The sequence below is a fragment of the Meleagris gallopavo genome, chromosome 1 (assembly GCF_905368555.1).
Source record: "Meleagris gallopavo chromosome 1, MGAL_WU_HG_1.1, whole genome shotgun sequence".
NCBI classification, from domain to species: Eukaryota; Metazoa; Chordata; class Aves; order Galliformes; family Phasianidae; genus Meleagris; species Meleagris gallopavo.
In genome coordinates, this window is record NC_139404.1 from 34,793,397 (window position 1) to 34,809,145 (window position 15,749).

Below are 15,749 nucleotides of genomic sequence, written 5' to 3' on the forward strand. Positions count from 1 at the left end.
ACCAAGTCTCAAATGCAAGCAGTTAGTACAACATGAGGTACAGAAGGATGAGTTTGAGCTAGAGCACAGTCAGGTCAGGCTGGTCAGGAATCACTGGAAAATCAAGTTCAGGCAGTACTGGTGTCCTAGTTCAGGCGGCTGGGCGCGCTTGTAGCCAACAGCATGCTGACCACTGGAAAATGAAGCACTAAGATTTTCTTGCATTGAATAGCATGGCAGACCAGCAGCTTCTTGCTCTGTAAGCTGGTAGTTTGTTAGCTGAGGAAGCAAAGCTCTGTAGCCAGAAAAATATTCTTTTGTTGTGAAAGCCCTTCTTTTATTAGCAGTTAATAGAAAGGTGAAGTGACATCAGGGCTGCTATTCAGAGCCTGTGAGATGGTAGAGCTAAGTGGACACGGATGGTGCTGCTTCTGCTTCATGCGGTGCTCCAGAGATGTCCGTGTTAATCTTAAAGTGTATTGAGGAGTAGGTTGTATTGTGTTTTGCTCCAAGAAGTCATGGCTGGACTGACAGTAAAGCAGTGCAGAAATGTCCAGCTACTGCTGGGCTGTATAGGGGCTGTGGGTGCGTATAATTGAAGCATTATTGTGTGCTTTTGGTAGTCAAGGAGTAGTTGTGTAAGTGGCAGACGGGTTGTCATGGGGAAGGGGAAGTTAGCACTTTGGTTGCTCATTGCCTGAATTGGGAGAAAAGGTCAGAGAAACGTTTGTTGAGCATGCTGCAGTCGTTGATACATGTACAGAGACGTTAAAGCTTTTTGCTTAGGTATTTTGTGGATGAAGAGGATTGGCTGACCAAGCTGTGATCGCATATATGTGCTTCAATTACGTACTGTGCTAAAAGTAGTGAAACCAGCTCCTGGGTCTTGTAAAGCAGCTGGATATGTAGGACTGAGCTTCCAAACCTGGCTGCCAGAAGAAGCCCTGGCTTGCATTAAACTCTGCTGGAAGTCACCAATGACTCAAACCAGTCAGTAAAACAGATATTTGGTATATGCTGCTTAAGTTCTATTACTTCTGAATTACTGTCAGCCTTTGTTACTGACATTTCTACTTTTAGTTGCTAACTTTAGACTGAATACTGAGAAATTCTGCTCAAACCTTTCTTTGCAAGACAGCGAAATTGCTGCAGTTCACTCAGATTACAGTGCTGGGATTTCCCCTACACCCACTGTGTCTTATGTCATTCCAGTGACACCTTTCCAAAAATAAAGGCATAACTGAATGTTTGTTTTAAGGCAGTGACAGGTAAAGTAATTGCAGACTTAATTTGTCAGGAGTTTTAAAGGTGCATTTCATTAATTAGAGATGATACCTCTTATAGAATCATAGAATAGCCTGGGTTGAAAAGGACCACAATGATCATCTCATTACAACCCCCCCTGCTATGTGCAGGGTCGCCAACCACCAGACCAGGCTGCCCAGAGCCACATCCAGCCTGGCCTTGAATGCCTCCAGGGAATGGGGCATCCACAACCTCCTTGGGCAGCATTTTCCTGGTGTTTACAGCGAGGCTTGGTACGTATGGCTCGGTAGGTCTTATGGAACGTCTTCAATGGTGCCAAATAGATTATAAACATGGTGTGAATGGATTGGTATAGGAAAAGTGCTTTCAAAGGGCAGAATGAGAAGTTGTTCTGTTAGGTATGAGGGCATTGCTGATGAGCAGTGTGTCCTGCCTCGCTTCTGCCTCTCAACTTTTCTTCCATGGCAGGGGAAGTGTGAAGGCAGGTAAGTCAGCCTGCCGAGTGCTGGAGTGCGTGCAGGAAGAGCAGAGAGCTTTTTCCTGGGGCAGTGGGAGCAGTTCTCTTAGCTCAGCTGTTTGCAGGGCTGTCAGAGGGTTCTTTATTGAGCACTGAGACCCAAAACCAGGCCCCAGCATCTGTGTTGGTTCTGCAGGTTAGTTCTCAGTGAAGGTGAGCAAGCAGACACAGTAGACAGCCATAGGCAGGCAGACAGCCAGCATGGAACTCCTGGCCTGCTGGAGAGGAATGGTCTCAGAGTGTTTTGATTGCTTCAAGATAGTTTTAAACCACAGCCATTGTAACTGCTTTAGGTATCTAGCAGAACATTAATCAGTTCTCAGATTTAAGCACGTGGTTTTCATGTAGATGTTTTCATTGTTTTTTGTGTGTTTGATTTGGTTTTTGTATTTTTTCCAACTAACTTTTGGGACCCTGCTGTTCTTTTTCTGAAAAATGCCTGCTTCCTGGGAAGAGGTTGGCTTAATTTTCTTACACAAGTCTCTCTGCAAATAATTTAGCTTTTAAATGTTTCAGAATGAGGAAATTCCCACTTACCTCCTCTTGGATAATCATTTCTTTTTAAGGGTAACTGTTAGCTCTGCTATGATAGGGTTTATTCAATTTTCCTTTTATGACAGAACTCTAATGTGATAGAGAATGTACTATTTAGCTGAAGGTTTCCAGCATTTTATTGTCCCTTCATTAAGAGTTGGTGGTTTGAAGATGACCACTGTGTATTTAAAAATCACGAATCCTTTTTATCAAATGTAGTGAAGTGAATTGCGGTGTTGTGATTGTGCGTTCTGGATATAGAACAAATTTTGAGTGAACCAATAGAAACTTTGGCTGAGATTTGTATTGTGGTTTATGAGGAATTAAAGAGATGCTGTTCCTGAAAGAAATTTCCCATCCATCTTTTTTAGCCAGCACTGATGATATCAGTGGTATGCTGCAGTTCTTCAGAGGAAAGTGGAGATGTTGTTTCATGTGTGTCAGCTTATATGAGTAAAATCACTTACATGTGTGTGCATGTGAAATTAGAAAAACTTGTGCAGCATGACATAAGTTTGGGGGGTTGGATAAGGAAGGGATATGTAATAGCTCTGAAAACTTAAGAAATGTTTTTAGAAGGTCTGCGTCAATACCATAGGTATTGAATGTTCTCTGCAGTAATAGAGCAATAGCAGCAGCAGTTTACCTGGTAAACTCAATGCTGTAAATGTGTTTGTAAAACTGCAGTCTCCTCAGGTATCTGAGTGACTCTGGGATATAATGATTCAGGTCTGTTGCTGCAAGATGCATAGTGCAGACAACTTCTGTGCGTGAAAGAATGATCTTGAGAACCCTATGAAATACTTCAGTGCTTGTTGTGACTATTGCAGGGAGATCCTGTGGCTTGGTTCCTCTAGAAGACCTTGTGCGCGCTTGTTTGGTGAACACATCACTGACTGGGGTGCTGTGACAGAATTATCTCTGAATAGGAGCAAATTAATTTCTACACCTAATTCTTCCTCTCTGCGAATAAAGGATGAAAACTTCTAAGTCTTAAAGTCCTGTTAAAAAGAAAAACTTAGAGATACTCTTTGGTGTAGTGCAAGGGAAGTAGCATTGATGACTACTGTCGTTAAGTGTCCATAGTTTCCTTATCGTGTAATAACTGAATGACATCCTGCTTATAATGGTATCTAATAGCTTATATCGGTATTTAACTGCTTGTGTCTTACACATTTAAGAGAACGGTGTCTGTAGTAATGCTAAAATAGCAGTCCTGATGAACAAAGCTGGTGAATAACTTGTTGTGTGTTTTAGGTATTGAGGGCGATTTCTCTCTTGCACCATGCGTGAATACAAGCTAGTGGTTCTTGGTTCTGGAGGTGTTGGAAAGTCTGCTCTGGTAAGTACTGTGAGGCAGTTAAAGCATATTTCCAGCATCTTCATCTTTCTCTGACGTTTTCTGTTAACCCCTATTACTTTCATGTGAGTGAGCACAAATAAATGTAAGTAACGGCTGCTGAGGGCTCCGGTTACAATAAGTACACTCTTTGCAGCATGCTTGCCACTGCTTTCTGGGTGTATTCACCTCCATTGGTGCAGTTGTGCACGCTGTTATTTCTGGATGAGTTTGGTTGATGGTGCTTGGTCAGACCTTTGCATATCCTTCACAGTGAAATGTATAGCCACTGCAGTATTGGAAGTCTCTGGCTTCACTACCAGACTGGCCATAGGTCTGTGGGAAATGAAGCTCTTTTGGGAGGCCAGCAGGGTGAACTGGCTTGCGTGTGCCTGGCTTTGCTAACTTCTGTCTGTATAAAGTTCTTTGGGGTACTGTTTGTAATATTCCATAGTAGTCTCTAAAGCACTAATTTATTTTAAGTGCAGATACTTCTGTCCATTTGTCTAGCATGTTTTCAACACCTTTGCTTGCAAGTAAGTGAACAGCTACAGCAGATAGATGACCATACACCAAGGAACTTGTGCATTTCAGTTAAATTAATACAGAGAAGTTACAGTCGTATCAACCTACATTAGCACTAAAGGAGTTCACAAAATGAGATGGTCTCAGCCCACCTGAGAACTTCACATCTTTCAGTTTAATTGTGTACAAATTGTGTACATTATCAGAAAGTAAGATCTAAATATTTGGAGGGTGAAGGAATTACTCTTTTACAGAGGAGTTCCTAAAGGAAGACCTACTTGACAAATAATTTTAGATTGTGAAATAACTTTTCCTCCACTTCACAGTTCTTATTTTACTGTAGCATTTCTGGATTTGAACATGTCTGTTCTTAATTGGCCAGTTTTAAAGTTCCACTCGTGCTAAAATTGTCCTACGTGCTAGTTATGCAGGAATATCTTAGTCTATTTAAGGCTAGTAAATACTGGCATTTGTTTTTTGAGTAATTCCTGTGCTTGAAGATGTGCACAATGAACGATGCAGTGGTTCAGAATACAAATGTAGAAGCCATTCAGCTGTACAGTAACCTCTTCAACTAATAATGATTCCAATAGTTAGACAAACCTTTAATCAATGTGTACTTTAATTCTTATGCTGTGACAGTGGCTAGAAGGTGTGATATTATTTTACCTGACAATACTTAATCACATAAGAAAATACCTCTAGCTTCCTGTTAAGCTTCCTGTTATTTCACTTAACTTATACTTGTCTGTCACTTAGTTTGCTTTCCAAAATGCAATAGATAACTGAATATACACCTAGAACGGTAGTTTTTATCTTTTTGTATGCACTGTATGTTATACAAGAAGGCCTTAGAAGAACTTTTGTGTTGCAGACTGTACAGTTTGTTCAAGGAATATTTGTTGAAAAATACGATCCTACGATAGAAGACTCCTACAGAAAGGTAAGTGTAAAAACTCTTATGCTTAAGAAACTTTAATACTTCAGGCTGCTGTAGATGTTGTCAAGCATTAGAGCTTTTACTTTAAAAAGGGTGTGTTTGATAATGTCATATATTATCTGGTAACTGAAGTTTGAAATGTAAAGATGCTTTTAAAAAGTGTGCCTGAGAGGAGTAATGCAAGGCTAGCTTTTTAATGTTTAAGCATAATACCTACTAGCTAGTCAGGAAAAAGTGGTAATTTTATTGTTGGAATTAGGAACACTGAAATACTAAAAAAAAAATATTTTATACATAAATGTATAATTTCATGCTTACTAATATGCTACCACTTCTATTTTTATTATTTTCCTATATGAGTTTACATGGATATGTATGTACAGCTATGTATTGAGTTAGGATCTGCAGGTAGACTTTGACCTGGATTCCAGAGTTCTTAAACTTCTTTGGTACTAAGAAAATATACTAAACCCAAATTCAGTCTCACCTTCAGAATGCAAGCAGCAATGTACTACGTTCCTAACAGTTTCACTGATATGCTTGATACGGTTCTATTAAATGGGTTGTTTTATTAATAAGTTGACACAAACGTATCATAAGCAAACAAACAGTGACCTGTTAGTTTCTGTTCTCATCCTCAGCATGACAGGCTGAGAGGTCTGACTCTGCGTGCATCATCTTGAATTCTCCACATTGCTCATTTTTTACTGAGACCATGATTAATATTCTCAGCTAAGACAGTTCACATCTGGAATACTGACAAAAGAGTTAACTGTTTAATGAAGCAGATCAGTGTCAGTTTCTTAATGTTGTTCATTTTTTAGCTGAATTACTTTTTAGCTGAATTACTTTCCAAATGTGTTGATTCTCACCATGAGGGGCCACAGAAATATTGGTGTCTGTGCAAGGAAGGCAAGATACACAAACCATGGATAGGGGTGGGTTGAGCAGGGCCTCCTGTTTCAGCTCTGGGGCAATATTGATAGTGGAACAGAGACTGCTTTAGCAGCCTTTGCAGTGTGTAGTTACTGGAGTTTCTTCTGAACAGAAGAGGAATTAGCAAAACAATAATTTCACACTTGTTTTCTTTGACCTCACAGAAATCTAGCTCTGTCTGAAAGCCTATATGCTCAGAGCTTTTTTCAGCATACAAAAGTCTTATTAAAGAGACAGTGCTGGCAAAAAAAAAAAGTAACAATGTTCTTTATGTTAGATGAACAGGAATTGTGGAATCATAATAGTCAGTGAGTCTGACCCAGCAAAGGCTTGCAATAAATGACTCCGAAAATATGCACAAGCTGTATTAAAGTGAAATGTTTCCTTTGTTATATACTCACAGTCTTCATGTCTCATTAAATTTGTTATGTTTTCTGGATGATTTTATCTACAGGCTGTTTCCATGGAGGCTGGAGAAGTTATCTCAAGAAAATTTGTGTTTTGACAATGATTTTTTTTTTTTTTTTAGTGGTGATCTTACAATATTCATTTTAGTTTTGGTCCTGAAACAAAGAGAAATATGTTTGTATTCTTTTCAAATCAGAAAGGTGAAGTCTTGCTTAAGTGTGGATGATACTTCATGATGTTTTCCTCACTCTAGTTAGTGTCCTAACCTTCTTGGTAGTTTTAAAATACATTTGTTGAGCAGTTGCAATTCTGTATTGCTCATGTGAAATTTAAAGTATTTGAAGTTGAGAGGATGTGGCTTGAAGTATTTTTAAGTTTGAGCAGAAATAAAAAGAGCATGGATAGAATAACTGAGCATGAAGTCTTAAAAGTCAGACTTGATCTACTCCCCAAATATTTCTTCGTGAAGGGAATGGATGCTGCTTAATTAGCTGACTTTCTTTGTCAGCAATCTATGCTGAAATAGTGACTGTTGAAGGAATTTTCCATCCCTGGGGAACATGAGGGAAGTGTGAGAGGAGTGGAAATAACTTTTTCCTCCCTGAAGTTCTAATCTACTTATAAAAGAAAAGCTTAAAGTTAACCAGGAATTTTGTGCGCAGATGCAAAGAAAAAAAAATGTGGGCAACCAGCCTGAAACAGTTTGAGGGCACTTCTGTGTTCTGCTGCCCTCACAGCCTCTTTTGTTTGTTTTTTGTTTTTTTTTTTTAGTTGAAACTGACAGAGGAACTCTGAAAAGGATGTGGAAATTGATCTGCCTTTTTTACACTTATGCAGTTTTTTTTAAAAGCTGGTTCAGTTTCTTAATTAGTATCTCTAAAGGCTTAATTTTGTGAAAGTATACTTATTGGCTTGCTTTGTGTATTATATGCTGTATACCACTTATTCTCTTAGTGATTTAAATCGTAATCGAATGAGCACTAGTGTGCTAATTCAGATTTGTAACATTCACCTTTTCTTTCTATCTGTGTATGATACTTGGAACAAATAGAAATCAGTTGTGCTAGTTGCTGATATTGCAAATTTAGCAACCTTCCTTTTTAATAATCAAAAATTCTTAATCACTTTGCAGAGTGGTACTTGGCTGCTGAAGCTGCTTTTGAAAATGTCACTGGGGCTCTTTAGAAGGCTGTTTCCTGCTGGTTTCAGAGTGTATATCCATATAAACTTCTTAAGCCACTGTTACTTTATGCATTATGAACCTGCTTATAAAGTCACACAATTGTTAGTAGCGTTAAAGAGTTACAAGAGGAAGCGCTCTAACCACTTCTGTTTCTCTTGACAGCAAGTTGAAGTAGATGCGCAACAGTGTATGCTTGAAATCTTAGATACTGCAGGAACAGTAAGTAAAACCAGTTTTCCCAAGTTCTGCTGTACAGTGTTAAAGCTTTCAGAAAGTGTAAGGAGTTTAGTATAAATAATGACAGGTTTCCTTCCTCGTTTGCAAAAGAGTAACCATGGTCAATACATTGGATGTAAGTTGTTCTTTAACAGAGGTTTTGTTCTTCGCACTAGAGTGTTGCAATAGAAAACAAATTGCAAGTTTCCTGTGATCTAATAGGAGAAATATCAGTCTGAACACTTTTAAAAGTGATTCTGCTGCTGTTTTAAATTTACAGTGTCCAGAGACAAATTTAGGCCCAGTGGTTACTTGGCTTTGATTTTTGTTGCTGTAGATAATACATACTTTCTTCTCTCATTTCTCTCTTGTGCCTGAGATGGACTCCTGACATGGGGACAGGAATAGTATCTCTTTAGTCACCTTATGGGGACTCAAAGCATAGGGTTTATGCTTACCCTTTGCATGCTACTCATGTTTTTTTCCTGTCTTGTTCCAAAATACACTGAAACTAGTCATTCTTCTCATTGATTCCAGTGAACGTCCCTTGGAGGATAGTATGATTTTTGTAGAGAGTTTTTTGAACTCTAATAACAATCAGATCCCATAATCGTCTATTGAAACTGCAAAGCAGAGTACGGTTGTGTAAAACTACAGAAGAATTGAGTGGATACTCTTGTAATAGGTTGTGTTTTTCATCTCACGTGTAGTATTTGGTACAGATGTAGAAGAAAACTTGTATATGAAAATATAGGCTTCTTGAGTACATATATGCAAAAACTCAGTATGTGTTTAGTATGTGGATAATTGGTATCCCCTATAAACCTAAAACTGACATCACCACTTCAGCTGCAGATTTATTACCTAAATGTCTTGTGTCATTTTGAAAACAATGTCCCTGTTTTGCATTAGTGCTTGCCTCTAATCACAAAAGTGGAGATATAATAAGGTTTTGATTAGCGTGTTCCCTGCGTCCAGCCATGAAAGAGGTGGACTTATAAAAGAAACCAGAAGTTTGGAGGAGTTGCGTATAAAATTAAGTCCCGCTCCTCCAAAAGAAAAAAAATATTACTGGATTTTAAAGCTGAAGACATGCAAACAAACAGAACTTTGAAGTGTTTCCATTATTTAGCCTTGTAAATCCTATTACACTTAGTTACGCTCCACTAGGAAGAGCTGCATGACCTGGAATAGCTGGATTGGAATACAGCTGTAGTTTGTGATCATGTACTTTCAGTTGATGAACTAGCTCCTGGACTTGATGAGTGATTGATGAATCACAAGATAGCTAAGTCACCAAGATGAGTATGGCAAATGTTGTTCCAGTCATACTAGTGAGAGCTTTCAGTCGGGGACAAGTCCTAATGCTGCTGCTGTGTTGTGCACCAATGAGTCTTCATATGCAGTGTCACTGTTTTCACCGAAGTCTAGAAAATGTGACAAGTCTATTGAGCATCTCTATCCTCTATTCAATCTCCTTGAAAATGAAAGTAGGATTTAACATAGGAAGTGTCTGGAATATAAAACGGAGATTGACTAGGGATGCAGTTACTTTGCAATGTGTTTTGAAGAACAAACAGGAGACAGGAAAGAACTGATACAGAAGGGATCCAGGAGGAATGCAACATCTGTAATCTACAATGTACTTGTTCTCTCTTTTCAAATTATTTCAGTTTCTGTGATGACTTTTTTTGTCAGTGCTATAGCCCTTGGCAATATCTAGATGTTGTAGCCTGTATAATCTTCCAGGCTTGGGATTTATTTAGAAGTGGCTTAATTTACTTTAATGGATACAATAAAACAGTAAAATATTAGTTTAAAAAGGGGAGAGCACAAATGCATCATACTTGTAAAACGTTTGTAACCTGAAGTAGATGGCAGTTTGTATAAGGAAAGTGCAAATTTAATGCAAGCTCTGTACCTTTCTTTTTAATTACAGGAACAGTTTACAGCAATGAGAGACCTATACATGAAAAACGGACAAGGTTTTGCATTAGTATATTCCATCACAGCACAGTCTACGTTTAATGATTTACAGGATCTAAGAGAACAGATTCTTCGAGTCAAAGACACTGATGATGTAAGCATCTCTCTAAATGCTAAAGTCTTGTGGAGTTCTCATTGCAGTTGTTGTGGTGTTTACACTTTGGTCAGATAGGTTTCATGCTTTAGATAAGAAATCAACCAGCAGACGCATAGTAAAGAAATGCAACTCTTGAGGCAGAACAGGCAAAAAACCATAACTTGTCATGTACTCAATAAAGAGAATTGTTTAATTTCTACCTTTTAAAATGCTTAATTTGAAACTATATAGAACTTTATTCTCTAGGACTGCAGCAACACGTCTAAAGCAACTGTATTTTTACATCCATTACTATATAACAAAGTTTAAAAAAGCCTACAGTGTTTCTCACTGTTTGTGGTATTTTGAAAGCACAAAATTAAATTTTTCCAGAAGACTGTATTGAAAGCTTCAAACTTGTGTGTTCTGTAGCTTTATATTTTGTCCATTCTTGTGAGCAGGTTTAGTCATACTGTTTCCATACAATTTCAGCGTGCAGCCCTTAGCATTATTAAGATATGAAGTGAAGCTAAAGCAAATTTATAACTGATTAAAAAATCCTAACCTTGATAGGGACTACTTTTTCCATTAATAAAAGGAAAGGTATTTCAAATTTCAAACATTCTAAAACCATTATAAACATTTCAAACATTATAAAACTATTTTTATCAGAAATACCTTGCATGCTGAGGCACTAGGCAGAGGAGGGGAATAAGCAGTGATCATTTTAAGTATGCTCATCTTATTTAAGCTGCTGGTGGAATCTTTTATCTCAGAGATCACAAATGTATCTTAAGGCAGGATTTAGCTTTCGCACACCTTTTCTTTCCAAAACCTAACAACTGCCTTCTTATTTTAGTGTTAATGTTGTACAGAGTTGAACTAAAATCAGAATAATTCCCGGGATATTTAAAATCTTAACCAGAATGAATGTAGCTCAGAAATTAGCATAAGCTTTCCTGGGTTGTATCATTTGGAATTGTATTTCTTAAAAGTTCCTCTCGGTCTTCAAATCCATGCCAGGATTTTTGAATATGTTGAAGACTTGTAGCTGAGTCATCAGTAGACTTTTGATGCCTTTAAATTTTAACAGTCGATGTCTAAGCATGTGAAAGTAAAATCCCATTAGAACACTTAGTACTTGTGAAATTTACTTAATAAGTGGTTTGTATGAACCCAACCATTTTCAGCTCCATACTAAATGGCAGACACAAAAGAAAATGCAGTCACTTTGAAGCTTCACAGAAGTGTAAGCTTAAGTTTTGGTTATACCAGAACTCAATTATGCTGGCAGTCAGGTATCTTACATTGTGCTTTTCCAAATTGTTAATGATTTCTCTGCTGATATTGTTTTTTAGGTGCCTATGATTCTGGTTGGCAATAAGTGTGACTTGGAAGATGAAAGAGTTGTGGGAAAGGAACAAGGTCAGAACCTAGCAAGGCAATGGAATAATTGTGCATTCTTAGAGTCTTCTGCAAAATCAAAGATAAATGTTAATGAGGTAAGGCATGATACCTGTGTGATGGAACGGTGGCAGATAAGAATGAGACAACATTTTGTTAACTAGATGTTACCATACGGCAAGAAAAAATCAAAAATAACATTGGTTATAATGGACAAAAGTATACCTTGTTATTTTGAGAATCTATGATTAATTTATATCAAGGGATATGGTTCACTTTTACTTTAAAACTTTTTCAAATTGTCTAATTTTCATATAATCAGTTTTCAAATTGTAGGAGTTTGTGGTAAATACTTGTGTTCGGTTCAGGCTTCTCATACTAAATTCCCTGGTTGATACAAATTTGTATCCATTGAGATCACATTGCTGGGCTATCTATTTCTCAAAAAGACCTGTAAGAGCTCAATCTTTTAAAATTAATGGGGTTAAGTTATTTGAGATGGTAAGAGTAAAAACTAAGTTTTCAGAAGTAGATGATTGGAGAGGAAAAAATAAATAGGTGCTCTGCAAAAAAATAAAATAAAACTCACAAAAAAAACATCTCTTGTATCTCCCTACTTATTTAGCAGGATCTAGGCACCTGATCAAGCACATGCATTTATGCATTTTTAGGACATGCCATAGTATAGGCTTTCTTATTCAGTGGGGGTGTATCAGCATAAAGAGTCTGATGCAAAAAGCGTTTAGAAAAAGACTGTTAAATATTTACCTTTCTGGAATGGCTTGAATTTTATTATAAACCCTGCAGTTCATTGTGTCTGCTGGAAAATATTATTGGCAGTGTCAGTCAAGTTGAAAGGCCCTCTGTGCAAGACTTGTAATCAAATGTGTGGTGGTTTTATGCACAGCTGACTTTAAAATGAGTAATGCATATTAAATTAGGATTTTCTGGAAACTACTCAGTTGTTCTTAAAAATGTATTTGCTGAATTCCAAAGTTATATGTTTAATAAACTGGAGCTTATTTCCATCAAATACTAAAAAGCCCTTACTGGATAGTTTGTCTGCCTTTGCAGACAGTGCCCTAAAAAACTGCGAGGAGAGCTTGAGTGTGAGGACTTGATTTGAGAGATACAGAAATAATTGGCACAATGTCAATTATGAACAAAACAGCTGCTATTTAACTGCAGTGCCTAGATTTGTCTTAAATTAGCTTTTTCACAAAGCTGTAGTCTAATTAGAATTCTAAGGAGACTCAAAGTGTGAGTCTTATACTTTACCTGTCTAGGAAATGTAGTGTTGTAGTTCTGTAGAGACTGCTGAATTAATTGGAAGTAATACTGTATGCTAGTTGATCATGATGGCATATTGTTATTTTCAGGTAAATTTCACCCAGAGATCAAATATCTTCAGCAGAAAGTAGACGTTAAGCGTGCAGCTTAGCTTTCCAGCTTCATGATAATTAAATATTAGTAGAGATCTTTGAGTATCTGAGTAAATAAGATTGAAGAGTTAAGGTTGTGAGGGAATCTTCTTCATTCCAGTAACCAACTGATGTTTACATTCACAGATCTTTTATGACCTTGTGCGACAAATTAACAGAAAAACTCCAGTGCCTGGAAAAGCACGCAAAAAGTCATCATGTCAGCTACTTTAATACATAGCTGTACTGTAGCTCTGAGCCAGGTAAACCTTTTTAAAATTTTCAGTTTTGTGTGTTTTGACTTTAAAAAACAAATGAAGCAAGCAAATACACTTGTAGTTTCTATTGTGCAGAACTGCATTAAAAAATTCCTGATATCTTGAAGCTTTTATGATTTTTAACTACAGAAGTTGTGCAAGATGCACTATTCATACTGATACAAAAGTTTTTTCAAGCTTTAAGGTGTTCGTAAAACTCCCATTAATGACACTTGTTCTGATACTTCCAACACTTAGCTTTTGGAAGCAGAACTTTTGTTTTTTGGAGGCTCATAGAATATACTGCAAGAGCTCAATTATCAGGAATGCACACTGAAATATTGATGTTTTAGTATGCAAACTACCCACTTTAAACTCATCCTCATATTTGCACGGTGTTGCAGGAAAATTCCTTGTTTTCTTTGGACTACGTGGATGTGTTGTAGGCTGTGATATGGTTAGTGGTTGCATTGGGAAAAGGGTGGTGAAGGGATCATTGTAACACTCTAAATATTTGACCTGGAGCTACTGTTATTAAATTAATCTCCCATTCTTTGACAATTTGCTGATGTTCTGCCTAACTAAACCCGTGCTTTAAGAATGCTCTTGAAGGCTCATGCAAGTTTCAGCCTGCCTCTTCAGTAAGTTTTTTCAGGAGTTAGTTGTGATTTTTTTTTTTTTTTTTTCCCCTACAAATTACTCTTGAACAGTTTGTTTCCTCCTTTCCCTCTCCAAGCCCTAGTATGGCAGAGGTCTTTATTGACTGACAAACCAAGAGGATTCCAGAGGCATTAGCTGAGAATAATTATTGCTGCCTTTCCTTAACAGGGCTTTCAGACTAAGAGCTTTGATTCTCCAAATGTGTGAGTGCACTTTCAAAGCCACTGGAATTGCCCTAGTGTAAGCAAACTAGTACTGCCCATCAAATATTGCTTCCATAGTTCAGCTTGGATTACCACGTGTATCCCAACTCAGTTTCACTTATTGTTATTGTGCATGTACAGTAGAGATTATATTAGTAGAGGAAAAGCAATCAGGTTATTTTCTGAGCATATTCACTAAGAATTTTGCTAGTTCCTGCTTCAGTTTTCTTAACTAGAGAGTAATAACTGTTTGTCATGGTTAACTTCTCATTTTGCTGTTACAGGTCTGAAGAACTGTTGCCCAATTCAACAGTGCCAGCATTCCAACTTTATTAAACCTACCAACATCTTAAATGGACTTTCCTGTGGTGGTACCCTTTAAGAAATGGATGAAAGCTACTACATCAGTTTGCACATTCTAATCACTTTCCAGTGTCACGAGAGATTTTTACTTATAAATATTCTAAGTGTATGCAACTGGTAAAACCAGAGCCTACATCCAGTATTACTGATAAGAGACATTGTTCATCCACCAATGTTGTACATGTATGAAAACTGTGTACTGTATACTTCAACAATCCCCACTTTCTATTGGAGAGTACAATAATGTAAATCCTAAAAGCACCACTATTTTAGCATAATAAAAGAAAGTCCAAAGAGCTCCTATATAGACTACTCCAGATAACTTTGCTTCATCGGTATTTGTAGCTTATTGTAACTTTTTTAAAGAAATACAGGATCATCATCATCGTATTGTACAAAAGCGCTTTGATTAACACAACAGCTATATAGTTTTTTAATTTTAGGAAAAACCTGTGGAGACAGTGATCTAGTCTTTAAGAGTCCTTTCAGTATAACGTCTGACTAAAGACATGGCCTTTAATATCTGTTGGGAAGGAAATGTCCAGACTTTTCAACCTTTTATTGTATGTTTCCTTTTCCTTGTTTACATAGGGAACAATGTTTATAGTTGTGTGTACAGTGGGGGTCTACAACAAGAAGTGTATATTTTAAAACGATTTTTTAATGATTTAACAATTTTTTGTAAATCATTTTCGGGCTTCTGCAGCTGTAGATTCTCACTGTGAATTCCCTTGCTTGCTCATGCATAAGTGTATTTGCAATACCAAATATACAGGTTTAGTACTTTTGCCTGTTAGTGATTGTTTTACATGTGTAACGTTTTGGTTGAGATGTTAAATGGTGGAAGAGTACTGTGGATGTGAATGTGGGAAGTAATTTTAATCATGTGTAATTGGTCACAGGGCCTAAGTTGCAGTAATTAACTTTTTGCTGATTTATTTAACAATGCCTTGTTGCTTTGTATGCATTAACGTTTGGGTGTAAAGATTGTGTGTATATCCAACAGGGAGCCACAGTATTTAAATTGACCAACCTAATGTTACAACTGCTTTGAGGTGGCCAAATGTAAACTAAAAGCCTTAATTAAAGTGGTGCAATTTTGTATGACTTAGCATCAGTAGTTCAATAAATTTGGATTGCCATGCAAGGGCTTGCATTACAGTTATATACTACTTGAATGTTTTGTGTTTTGGTAGAGTTAGTAAATATCGATTCTAGACCTCTTGCACAGTGCAGACTCATACATCATATGATGAAAAGAAACACTTACTGCTTTGTCTTTTGACAAATACATGCCACAGATACTTCTTGTAATAGCATCACGTGTACTAGGGCAGAAGAATTTCTGAGTGAAACTTCATTTACTGCTTTGGACACGGAATATTTGAAATTCTAATGTAAGACTGGCTCCCTTACAGAAAAGTGTGTTTTCAAAAGTAGACCAGCAGTGACTTTTTTGGGAAACTAAGGATATGTTGCCTGTTCTTTTCCTTCTTTCCAGGAAGAATTCATTGTTAAAATTAAAGGAAAAAATAT

The 15,749-nt window shown here is 37.2% G+C and overlaps 1 protein-coding gene across 1 annotated transcript in view; it reads left to right on the forward strand.

The window, feature by feature from the left end:
- Nucleotides 1-15,378, forward strand: part of RAP1B (RAP1B, member of RAS oncogene family) — a 30,212-nt gene extending 14,834 nt beyond the window's left edge. Inside the window, exons 2-8 of the mRNA XM_085220976.1 lie at nucleotides 3,554-3,638; nucleotides 5,035-5,103; nucleotides 7,790-7,846; nucleotides 9,783-9,923; nucleotides 11,264-11,407; nucleotides 12,878-12,993; nucleotides 14,135-15,378. Of these exons, the coding sequence (XP_085077102.1) occupies nucleotides 3,582-3,638; nucleotides 5,035-5,103; nucleotides 7,790-7,846; nucleotides 9,783-9,923; nucleotides 11,264-11,407; nucleotides 12,878-12,964 (555 nt within the window). The 5' untranslated portion in view covers nucleotides 3,554-3,581 and the 3' untranslated portion in view covers nucleotides 12,965-12,993; nucleotides 14,135-15,378. The remainder of the gene's footprint in view (nucleotides 1-3,553; nucleotides 3,639-5,034; nucleotides 5,104-7,789; nucleotides 7,847-9,782; nucleotides 9,924-11,263; nucleotides 11,408-12,877; nucleotides 12,994-14,134) is intronic.
- The last annotated feature ends 371 nt before the right edge of the window (nucleotides 15,379-15,749 follow it).